At 39.3% G+C, this 13,032-nt stretch overlaps 1 protein-coding gene across 1 annotated transcript in view; it reads left to right on the top strand.

Annotated features, from left to right (window-relative positions):
- Nucleotides 1-13,032, top strand: part of pde10a (phosphodiesterase 10A) — a 231,097-nt gene that overhangs the window by 174,806 nt on the left and 43,259 nt on the right. The window contains exon 15 of the mRNA XM_060830963.1: nt 12,752-12,835. Coding sequence (XP_060686946.1) covers nt 12,752-12,835 — 84 coding nt within the window. The remainder of the gene's footprint in view (nt 1-12,751; nt 12,836-13,032) is intronic.

Genomic DNA, 13,032 nt, shown 5'->3' with positions numbered 1-13,032 from the left:
CCTCCATATATACACACACATATAAAGAGACAAACAAGTTGGGAAAATTGGTGGAGGTAGAGACAGACTGGAAAGTCAGCTGAGCTGTCTTTGCTTGCCAGTTTCGATGTTAAGTGGATCCTATTTCAGCTAGCTTCACTCTTGATGTTTCTATCTCTGGAAATAATTGTTACATGCCTTAAGGAGAAAGAAACACCATTTTAAAATGGTTTCAGTGAAAATATGTAATATACAACAACAAAAACAAAGACCTGCATTCAATCATTCTTCTTTCATAAGTTCCTAAAAACCTCATGATTTCCCTTTTTTTAGTAACAGGAAATCCTAGTAGGGTCTTCACTTTCATTGCCCTTGGCAACACTTATCCAGAAAACTCAATGACGTGGGAGCAGAAATAAGTCATTCCTGCCTTTGAGCCTGCTTCAGTGAGCTCATAGCAGATCTGATATACCTCACTGATTTTCCTGCTTTTTCCCCATAACACTTGATTCCCTTACAGATTGAAAATTTGACTATCTCAACCTTAAAAATGCTCAATGACACACCATCGGTAGCCTTCTGCCTCACTACCCTCCCAAGCAGTGCATTCCAGATTCCCACCACACTCTGGGTGAAAACATTTTTCCTCAAGTCTCCTCTTCCTCCTGCCTTTCAGCTTAAAATTATGCCCCATTGTTATTGAATCTACAACCAACAGGAACAGTTGTTAATGTCTATTACCTTCATCGTCCTATAACCTAAATTTCCCTTCTTGGCTCCAAAGCACCCAACTTTATCCAGTTTCTTTTCGTTGCTAAACATTTTATCATTTCAAAAATGTACTTTATTCATAAAAAATCTTTATGTACGTGTATAGCCACTAGTGCAGTTCCATTCTATACAGTCCTTGGAATATATGGAGAACAAACTAAACTGAAAGCGTTTCTTACTTATACAAGAAACAGTTTAATGTAATTGAGGCACTAGGAGCCTCTGATAACTGAACAGACCCCTGTTGTACTTTGGCCTAAAGACTTTAGTCAATGATCATTCTCCAGTGCACCTTGGCAGCAGCTGCCCCAAGCTTTAGTGCATCCCTCAGCATGTAATCCTGGAATTTGGAATGTGCTAGTCTGCAACCAGAGAAGTCAACTCTTTGCTCTGGAAGACCAATACATTTCAGGCAACTTTCTTCTTGATTTCTAAAGGAATTTTGATTCATAAAAAATATCTTTGTGTATATATACAATGTCACAAATGCAGTTCGATTCTGTACAATATCATATCAAGTAAACTCTGTCCAAAGCCCAACCCAGGCAGAGTTGGGAGTGAGTTTCTTGCACAGCATTTTGCTATTGTTTTTGAGAAGGCTTTAAACTAACTCACCAGGGTTGTGGAAACCAAGAGAAAGTCACAGAGAGGAACAGCCAGGGTGCTCAAAATACTTGAATTGATGGATGGCACTAACATTGAGAATAGAAAGTCAGTATTGGAAGTTGAAGTAAGGGAGAAAGAAATGGAGTAGAGAAATTAAATCTGCAGGGAAACTATATTGAGATGCCAGCATTATAGTGTGTTATATTTGGGTACTTTTAAAAATTAGATAGCGTTAAGGGTGGAAATTGTGTTCAGGAAAGTTTCCTACAGCAATATGTGTCCAGTCCAACTTCAAAGGATGGTTTTGGAAATGACATGGTCAAGGAGGTCGCATGTTAGTGGGATATCATTTAGAAAATGGTGATAATTGTATCATAACGATTAGCAATGCTAGAAAAGGACAAGAGGCAATCCAGAGTAAGAGTAATTAACTGAGAGAGAGCTGACTTGGTAGACTGGAACTAGAGGCTAGTGGGGAAAAAGTGTAGAATTGGGGAAGTGATGGCTTAGTGGTATTATCATTAGACTATTAATCTGAAGACCCGAGTTCAAATGGTAGAATTTGAAATCGATTTTTAAAATGTCTGGAATGATGAGTCTAATGAATACTATGAATCCATTCGGAAAAACCTATCTGGTTCACTAATGTCCTTGAGGAAAGGAAACTGCCATCCTTACCTGGTCTGGCCTACATAAGACTCCAGACCCATTGCAATGCGGTTGACTCTTAACTGCCCTCTGGACAATTAGGGATGGGCAATAAATACTGGCCTAGCCAGTGGTTCCCTCATCCTGAGAATGAATATTTTTTAAAAAACTGACAATTGATCTTCAAAGAGGAAATAATGCTGGCACAGAAAAGATACATTGTTTCAAATGGGAAATGGAAGACAAAACAAATCTTGAACAAAAGGGGCGATAGATTAAAATTTTTAAAAGTGTGCTTACAGCCAATGTCAGGTAAAAAAAAATACAGTTGAGAGCCAAGAGGAATCCATTAAGTTCTGAAGGGAGGTGGAAAAGTATATCTGAGAAACTAAGAAAAGAATGGCAGCCAGCATAAGGGAATCCCGATGTCTTCAGGAAGCATATCAATAAAGGATGGCATAGGCTGCATTCGATACAAAAATGGGATTTACAGATCGAGACAAAAGCATGGCTAAGGTGTTAAATGAATGTTTTACATCTATCTTTACAAAGATCAATGCTTTCAGACCATGGTGATCGAGGAGGCAACTCTGTAACTGGAAAGCTTCAAAATTGGTGAATAGATAGTGTATCTATATTTCACAAGCACTGGGGTCAGATCAAATTCAAGAATATAGAAGGAAGTGAAAGTGGAAATTGCAGGGCCCTGTTGTATTTTTTAAGTGTTCCCTAGAATCAAGGGAGGTGCCAGACAACTTAAGAATTGCAGACTTTATGCCTTCAAAAAAAAGGTTTCAAGCATAATATCAGTAATTAGAGGCCAATGAGTTCAACTTCAGTGGCGGGAAAGTTTCCAGAAACCATCATTCACAATTGTATAGTAGTCATATGGGGAGAAAAGTGAATTGATTAACAAGGCTTTCTTATCATCTGGTTTTAACTGAAGCGTCCCAGAACATTTTACAGGAATTGGACTGTGTTATATGAGGTTTTATTAAGGAAATTTTAAACTTGCCACTTTATACCACCAACAGCATTTTATATGCTAGAAATAGGGATGGAAGTCTAAGGATCCCCAGATTAGAGGTTCAGATCTGCAATTAGGAAACGCAAAGCCCTTGAATCCGGTACAGATAAGATTATCTGAGCTTCCTTTCATTATTGCAAAGAGAACAATATTGAGACCATCAGAACATTGTCCAGACTGAGAAGTCTTCAAGAGATTAAGACTTTGAAGATCAGAACATCCAAACTAGCTACAGAACAGGCAATGAGAAGAAGCTGGAACTAACAGGTATGAGGAATATTAATTATAACACTTGGAGGAAATTGGAGCTATTGAAATGGATTAACCTCCAAAGTCAAGGGCTTGGCATTAGATATTTTAAAAATGATAATATTTCAAATTTGTAGATCAATGCATCTTATAGCATCAAATTATCTAAGCTAATTAAGAGCCTACTATTGCGATGTATCCCACTGAGACAACCTTGACATATGGAATACCCCTTTTAAATAAGGAGTGCCATCAGTGTAAAGCCCCATTCAAGATGTGATCCCATAGTTCTGGTTTATGTCCCTTTGTCCAGAACACTAGAATCAAGTGACATAATAAGGTTATGGAGAAACTACACTTGTATTTGGCGAATATGGCAGATTACTTTATCTTGAGCCTCAGTTGAGAGAGAGAAGGAAAAATGTGGAAACCTGATTTAATATTTAAGAAAGGTTCAAAAGTTGTTGTCAATGTAATAATCTGTTTTGAAAAAGAAGACAATTCAATACAGAACCCTGGACCGAAAAAGCTAATAAATATAAGCACCTAAACAAAGAAATTATCACTCTAACAAGTGGAACGGAGCTTTCTTTCCTCAGATTTGTCATGATTGTTGGAGGCAAACAGCTGAGTTGAACAATAACCTTATGAATCCAGTTAGGTATTCAGAAATATCAGTCCTTTGCTCAAGAAATATTAAGACTCATAATCTCACTTACTTTAAAAATGCTGCAGATTTTTAACAATTAGGACTTTTAGGACATTCTTAGGATATTATTTTAATATTGGATATTTTACAGTTTTAATATTTATTCATTGTTTAGTAATTTAGAACATATGAGTGTTTTAAGATTACTGTTGATACTTAGTTTTAAGTACATTTTAATATTTTAGAATTTGTTCATTTAACTAATAACAATTCAATTTTAGATAAGCCCAGGTAAAGGTAGTGGGTAGTGTTAGGTGTTAATAGTTAAATCTCAGAAACTACACATCGAATGATGTCAATATCAATGGTCTATAAACTAACCAAACAGTGTTACCTCTAGCTGTAGTTCAATCTGTCCTAGCTTGATGAGCTGCTTCAGGTCCATATGTCCCTACCCATCGCTGTACCGCCTAGCTGTGAGATAGCTACATAGTGGTGACACATAGATCAATGAGCAACATTAAATTTGGAAGAAGCACTATACTTAGAGCTAGTGTATTAAATTTGCCAAATGCCTCGTCATCTACTTAGAGATGCACATGAATGGATAAACGAGATTCCCGGTGTTGCTACCTACTATCTAACGAAACCACAGCCAGGGGAGTGGGCTTGGCAGAATCAGCAGGGAAAGAAGATCCTGTTGAGCTTAACTCTGGTCTGGCATTGTGAAGAGACATGAGAGGTGTAGAATAAGGGTAATAGGTAAATAATGTTTAATTTAACAAAGCCAGAGATTTTTGAAGAAGTAAGAGAAAAGGTATATGAAAATAATGCTATTGATATGGTATACAGAGATTTTCAAAAATCTTTCATTACAGTACCACAGAACAGATTTGAGAAAAATTAAAAGCTCACAGAGTAAAAGGAACAGAAGCTACATTGAATATTAAAATGACCGAATAATAGGAAACACAGAGTATCGGGGTTAATGTATATTTTTCATGCTGGCCGAAGGTTTGTAGTAGAGTTACCAGGGGTCTGTATTGTGACCTTTGCATTTCCTGTTACATATTAATAATCTGGATCTCGGCATGTAGTGAATGTTTGGAAGTTTGTAAATTATACAAAACTTGGGAACATTGTAAATTGTGAGGAAAATATATAGAACTCCAAAGTGATATAGATAAGTTGTTGGGCAGATAGGTGACAGATGAAGTTCAATGTAAAGAAATGTGAGGAGATGCATTTGGTAGGAAAAATGTGGAAAGTCAATTCAAATTAAGGGGTACACTACTTAAAGGATGCAGGAGGAGAGGGACTTGGATATATATGTGCACAGATCATTGAAGCTGGCAGAATAGGTAGAAAAAAGTAATAAAGCATCAGTCAGGACATAGTACAAGAACAAGAAGGTTATGCTGAGTATATGTAGACACTTACTTGACCTCAGTTGGAGTATTATGTATATTTCTGGACACCACACAATAGGAAGGATGGGAATGCTTTGGAAAGAATGCAAAAGAGAAGTACAAATAATGGTTCCATGGTTGAGAAACTTCAGATATGAGGATAGTTTGGACAGAGTGGACTGTTATTCTTGGACTGAAGAATGCTAAGAGGAAATCTGGTAATTTTCAAAATTATGAGGGGTCAGGATCTCCCTTTAGATTAGAATTCTCTGTAGTATAGTGACAAGTTGTTCTTGTTCATAAAAGAATTGAAAATGAGAGGACACAGATTTAATTGTGACTGTGATATGAGAAAACAGCTTGCCACGCAATGAGTGGTTCAGGTTTGGAATGCATAGCTTGAAAGTGTGACAGACAGAGGAAATTGAGGCATTTAAGGGAGCCTTCGAAGATTATTTGAATAGAAACAATGTACAAAGATAAAAGGAAAGGGAGGTGAATGGCACTAAGTTATAACACATGTTGGAGAGCCAGTGATGACATGACAGGCCAAATGACCTGCACCATAACGTTTCTGTGATTCTATGACTATCAGGTGAAGCCTGTGGCTTACTCACCAAAGCACAAAGTGGATAGTATGCCATCTTCAACCAAATCTCAATTGCCCAATAAGACACAAAAATGGCTGTCAATACATTCAAAGTGTGAGGAGTAATTTTGTGAAGTGGAGTTGACATGTATGAGGCCCTGCTAGGGGCAGCTGCATTGTTCAAGAATACATAGAGATTCAGTAATGTCACACATCTGTCATCCAGCTGCCCTTCATGTGGAGTTCATACATTGATCAATAATGCCATTACAATTTTCATCTCAAGCAATAATGACCATTCCATTGTTATTACAATTCATTCCTTAACATCTCATTGATCTCTGAGGTAATCACAGCAGAGTTTAAAAGTTTACCAATTCACAAACAAATTTCATATGTCCCATGGCTGCACAACATATCTGAGCGGCAATCTTTGCTCACTGAATGGGTAGTAAGAAAGAACATGGCCTGTTATAATCAGTAGGGTGTTATAATATGAGTATCTGGAAAGACACTGCTTGATTAGGGACAGCCAGCACAGATTTGTGAGGGGTAGGTCTTGCCTTACAAGTCTTATTGAATTCTTTGAGGAGGTGACCAAGCATGTGGGTGAGGGTAGAGCAGTGGATGTAGTGTACATGGATTTTAGTAAGGCATTTGATAAAGTTCCCCATGGTATGCTTATGCGGAAAGTTAAGAGGCATGGGATAGTGGGAGATTTGGCCAATTGGATAGAGAACTGGCTAACCGGTTGAAGTCAGAGAGTGGTGGTAGATGGTAAATATTCAGCCTGGAGCCCAGTTACAAGTGGAGTTCCGCAGGGATCAGTTCTGGGTCCTCTGCTGTTTGTAATGTTTATTAATGACTTGGAAGAGGGAGTCGAAGGGTGGGTCAGTAAATTTTCAGACGATACGAAGATTGGTGGAATTGTGGATAGTGAGGAGGGCTGTTGTCGGCTGCAAAGGGACTTAGATATGATGCAGAGCTGGACTGAGGAGTGGCAGATGGAGTTCAACCCTGTCAAGTGTGAGGTTGTCCATTTTGGAAGGACAAATAAAAATGTGGAATACAGGGTTAATGGTAGGGTTCTTAGTAAGGTGGAGGAGCAGAGGGATCTTGAGGTCTATGTTCATAGCTCTTTGAAAGTTGCCACTCAGTGGATAGAGCTTGTAAGAAGGCCTATGGTGTATTAGCAGAGGAATTGAATTCAAGAGTCGTGAGGTGATGTTGCAGCTGTACAGGACTTTGGTTAGGCCATATTTGGAGTACTGTGTGCAGTTCTGGTCGCCTCATTTTAGGAAAGATGTGGAAGCTTTGGAGAGGGTGCAGAGGAGATTTACCAGGATGTTGCCTGGAATGGAGAATAGGTCGTACGAGGATAGGTTGAGAGTGCTAGGCCTTTTCTCATTGGAACGGCGAAAGATGAGGAGTGACTTGATAGAGGTTTATAAGATGATCAGGGGAATAGATAGAGTAGACAGAGACTTTTTCCCTGGGTACAACAGAGTGTTACAAGAGGACATAAATTTAAGGTGAAGGGTGGAAGGTATAGGGGTGATGTCAGGGGTAGGTTCTTTACCCAGAGGGTGCTGGGGGCATGGAATGCGCTGCCTGTGGGAGTGGCAGAGTCAGAATCATTGGTGGCCTTTAAGCGGCAATTGGATAGGTACATGGATAGGTGCTTAAGCTAGGACAAATGTTCGGCACAACATCGTGCTGTGCTGTAATGTTCTATGTTCTAATCTGTGGTGTCAATCTGGGGGGCATTGTGAGGGGAGGTGTGAGCAATGAGGCTGTGGTTCTGACAGACTTAAGCTGTCACTGATGCTTGATGAAATGGCTAGTTCTTCAGGCCTCTGGATAAAGTGAAATAACTCAGAGGTCCATACGCACTTACTATGTCGCTCTTCTTAGAGGCCTCCATGCATAATATATTGTTGCCTCATTTGGGTTTGTTGTGGCTGTTCAGAAACCACATCACAGAAAAGTTTTTCTCATTCTGATATTTTCCACATCATCCCATTAATTTCTGAATTCATTCAAGAACTAGTGCAATTGTTCCTTACCATACACAGAATACGCAGGAGGAGGTAACATTAGTAAACTCCTCCAGCCTCCTCCAGTTTACTAAATGTCTCTGATAAGCTTGATTGCTGTTGCTGTGCCTGTCTGTGCATGAAGTTATAAATTGCCAATGCTATCTTTTGCCTGGCCTGAGTTGGTGTCTGATCTCTGGCCACTCTTATGAGTGCCTGCAAGCTGAAGCATTTTCTTCTTCTTCCGTTTGCAATGTGGAACAAACATATAATGCAGCCCAAGCTTCTGTCAGGGCCATAGCGGAATAGACTACAGGGCCTCTTAAGTTTAAGTTTTGAATCCTGCAGAGCATTGTAGAATAGAGCAGAAAAGGTTTCCTGTACCATTGTGGCATGCTGTATCCTTCACAACTAGAGCTGACAATCAGAATAAGGATTAGAACATAGATTGTAAAGGACATCTAAGATAGTGTGAGAAATCAGTGCTTTGTTGCGTACAAGAAGCCAAGAGAGCCGAAATGAAATTTGTTTCCTTGGAAGTTTGTTCTTCCTTTCACTGTGTAACTTTCTATTGGTTATGTGGCAAGCAGTCCTCGCTTAATGTAAAATACACATGGAGCTGGTGATTTTTGCAATTGTTAACTTTGGCTATTGCTGAGTAAAATGCCTCCTTGTCCACCTGATTGTGGACTTGGTATCTTCAATCAATCTCTTTTCAAGTTTCTACATATTACAAGCCCTACTGGCCATTAGGGAAACATTGCAGTCAAGTGGCTCTAAGGTTCAGTAGCTCTTCAATTATCAAATGTCAACCAGGTGCTGTACAGCGAAGCCTGGTGTGAAAGGCAGGACCTTGAGTGGAATCCTGAGATGTCTCCTTGCATTGAACATTTCACACTTAGCATCGTCTGCTAAATTGCCCTGAAATTCTTGACCATCCTGTGTTTAACCTGAGATAGGCAGTGCTTAGTGCAGCTTCTCTTGCCAGACCACTGCGATCTGAGGGAGAGTGGACAGGTGAATTGTCCATTGTACACTTCCCAGCCTTGGGACGCTTTCTTGAGAAGCTAATGGATAGAATGAACCTTTCCCTCCAAAGATGAGTGCTATCACTGATTCCATACTGTTATTCATAAAGTAAGTGAATATGAATGGAAAATTTGTGTCCTAGCACCCAGACCCTAGCATAAACCTTGCATGTTTCGTTTAACTTTAGTGTTGCCCACATTAAATACAACACTTTGACTATAGTCGTCAACATCACAGTTCAAAGATCCTTGATATCTGATGCTATCTGCAATCAAGGGGTCTGTAGCTTGTGAGAGATGAGAAATGCTTGGCCATTACAATATCTTTCATCCTTGTGATACCTGAAAGGCAGCTCATTTTCCACATGGGTGCAACTTAACCAGGTCCAATAGTAATAAAGATGCTGGAGCAGACATTTTAAGTACGCAAGTCCATGTGTGCTTCTACAAAAGTATAAGATAGTTTACAGTGAAATTTCACCCATGCTCCCCACATGCCTTTATTGAGTGTGTTTATAACTTTGCTTCCCTCTCGCTGCTTCTGGTGCACTCCCAACTGTTGCAGCTGGGCTGGAGGAATCCTGCTCCTGCAGTTGGCCCTGTTGCCTTGAAACTATGAGAGAGTCATCTCGGGGAGCATTTGGATCTATGAAGATGGCAAAAATGAGAAATTAGCCCCTGAAAACAAAAAACATTAACCCTGAGATACTAAAAAAGCAGCCCCCAAGAAAATCTCAGAGAGAGTCATTGGGAGAAGAAACATTGTTTTCACTCTTGACTACATGGCTAAATGTAAACAAATTCTGCTACCTGAGGTCAACAGTCTCAAATTAAACAAAGCTCAGTGCAGAGATATTAGCTTGTCTAGGTAGTGCTGCTGCTACATTTTGAAAACTTCAGACAAAAACCCCAAATTGAGAATTACCTCTTGATTATGAAACAGTAATGCCTGCCTGGGTATGAAATGGGCCACTGTGTGGTGCTGAAAATTGGACTACATACCAGAAGTAGAAATGCAGATGGAATTAATTTCACATGCGATGGTTAAGAAAGATCCTAGGGATCACTTGTCAACATATGACTACTTTCTAACTCAAAGCATCTATGGTAATGATCTAGTGAAGTTGACTACAATGGCTTAGTCCATGTTATGAGAATAGATGCTTCTGTCTCCCAAACAATGCACTGTATGGAGACAAAAACAAAATTGCTTCAATAGCTCAGCAGGTTTGGCAACATCTGTGAAGAGGAACCCAAGTTAATGTTTCGGGTGCAGTGACTCTTCCCCAGTTCTGTCATGCAAGATGGTGGGGATCTAGGCAGCTTTCGGCCTCCTGTGCCCAGGCTTGTCCACCTTGTCTGCATTTTTCTTTTTCCTCCTACCCCTTTTGGTCCCCCAAATTTACTGTATAAAGAGAGCTGTTCAGCAGGGGGTGACTGCGATTGGCTCCGGAGCAGTGGTGGTGCCTTCAGAGGCAGCGCGGCTGCAGAGATGGTTGGTGGGCCTGTGAAGCCTGGAGTGGAGTCTCGCTTCCAAGTGGATTGGGCCCCTGACAGCAATCCAACATGGACTGGTGAAGCCCAAAACAGGACACTCTTGGCAACATCGAATAGGCTGGAAAGCCAGAAGTGGGACACTGACAGTGGTATGCTGTAGCAGCAGCAGTGAAGGAAAATGTTGGACTCTATTTTTATTCTATGAATGGTGCTTATGTACATGCAACAGTACACACTTTTCACTGTATTTTATATAAAATGCACATAACAATAAAAGATATTCTATTTTTTTTAAAAATTAAAGAAAAAACTATTTTACAAGGATTCATGCAATTAAGATATCAATTCATGCCAGATCTGCACAAGTTTATACTAATTTGGGTCACTGTCTCCAGTATGAAGCAAGGTGATTTGAACATCTGCATCGTCAGATTCACACAGAAAAGCACCATCACTGGAAGGTGCTTGCAGCTGTCATCCTTGTAATGGTAAAAGAAGACCCTTGATGCCCTCGCTCAGGTTAATTGAGGTGAAGAGACCAATTATAACATATCCAAGTTTGCTAACAGTTGGTTTGGGAAGTATACTGAGGACACAAAGAGGCTGTAAAGGGATATAAATAGGTTAACTCAATGGGCAAGCATGTGGCAATTAGAATATGATGTGAAGAAGTATGAAGCTATCACTTATAGAAAGAAAAATGGCAAAACAGATTTATTTTTAAATTCTGAGTAATTAGGAACATAAATGATATGGATAGTCTTTGTTTCAAAGAGATCAGAGCATAAAAGTGAAGAAATCTTACCAAATGCTTGAACCGTTGGTGAGATCACCATTGGAGTATTGTGTGCACTTTGAGTTTGCTTACCAAGAGAAGGAATATGAGAAAGTTGACTACACTGACTTCTAGAATGAGGGTATTGTCCTGAAAGGAGCAATTGTGTAGATTGAGCCAAAATTCCTTGTAATTTAAAAGAATGAGGATTGATTGCACTGAACCATATAAAATTCTTAAAGGACTAGATGCTGGAACTGTCTCTCCCTTGCTGGACAGACTAGAATTAGGGATCACTGTCCCAAAAGAAGGAATCAGGCATTTAGACCTAAGATGAAACGTTTTTGTCTTGAATCTCTGGAATTCTCTACCTCCAAGGTTCTCAGACATTGAATATGTTCAAAGCAAAGATTGATAGAATTTTGTATATGGGGAATGATAAAACTTGAAGCAAAAGGTCAGCCGTGATTGTATTGAACACTGGAGCCGGCTCAATAGACAAGAGCATATTTTGCTTCTTTGAAGATGTTTTTTTATCCAGTTCACTCTGCTCATCTAAAGCCCCAAGCCTACTTTCTTTCAGAGTATAATTACTGCTGTTATTTCCTACCATATTTTTGACAAAATGATGATAGCTCAGTGGACTGGGACATTTGGGATGAGTCGTATAGAGAATTAGGAAAAATAATGAATTATTATTGTAGCTTTACAATACTAAAATCATATTCAGCGGAGAAGTTGTACTGAGAAATTGGAGGAGCTGTGAGCTTACAAGTATCCTAAGATTTAAAAGAAGTGACTAGTGAGATAGTTAATGCACTGGTGTGGTTGCTAAATAATTTAACAGCACTAAGGTAGGTAGGAAAGTAAGTTACGAAGAAGACACAAGGTGATCACAAAAAGATATTGATAGGTCAAGTGAATGGACAAATATGTGGCAGATTATCACATTGGAAAATGTGAAGTTGTGTATTTTGTCAAGATGAATAAAAATCAAGCATATTATCTAAATAGTGAGAGATGGAAGAGGGGTCTCAGTGTTAGGAGTATGAAATATGGAAGCAGAGTCTGTGAATATTTTTAAAGCAGAGATAGATTCATTCATCTTAAGCAAGGGATTGAAGTGGAAGCTGGACATGGCCCTTGTGGCTAAAGGAATCGAGGGCTATGGAGAGAAAGCAGGAGTGCGATGCTGAAATTGCACAACCACCTATGATCACATTAGATGGTGGTGTAGGCTCAAAGGGCCGAATGGCCTACTCTTGCACTTTTAGTTTCTCTGATATCAGGTTGGGCAGGAATGCGGATATGAGGTTACATTCAGAACCTACATGATCTTGTTGAATGATGAAACAGACTGAAGGGGCTGTATAGCCTTCTCCTCCCGATTCACTTATCGCTTTTGACAAATATTTATAAATATTGACAACTTCTGTGGAAATACCAATAGATTGTACTGATATTTCATTTTATGTAATTTTATCTCAGGTTCCATTTTGATATCACTCCCCATGAGGATCTCTGGCCAACAATTTTTGTTTATATGATTCACAGCAGCTGTGGAAAAAACAGGTACAGATAATAAAAAAGATCAGTTTTTTAAATTAGGACAGAAAATCTTGACCAGTCACAATGGAGATGAAGTCAACATTCCGTTTTTATAACAATAATTTTGTTTTAAAATTGTATCATTTTTGATGGAAGTTCTGGATAAGTGTCTTCTGGATAAGCTTAATTCACCAGTATGGCAGTTATGCTGCATTTGACTC

This window comes from Hemiscyllium ocellatum, chromosome 10 (assembly GCF_020745735.1).
Source record: "Hemiscyllium ocellatum isolate sHemOce1 chromosome 10, sHemOce1.pat.X.cur, whole genome shotgun sequence".
In the NCBI taxonomy this organism is placed as follows: Eukaryota; Metazoa; Chordata; class Chondrichthyes; order Orectolobiformes; family Hemiscylliidae; genus Hemiscyllium; species Hemiscyllium ocellatum.
This window is presented reverse-complemented; position numbering and strand designations above follow the sequence as displayed.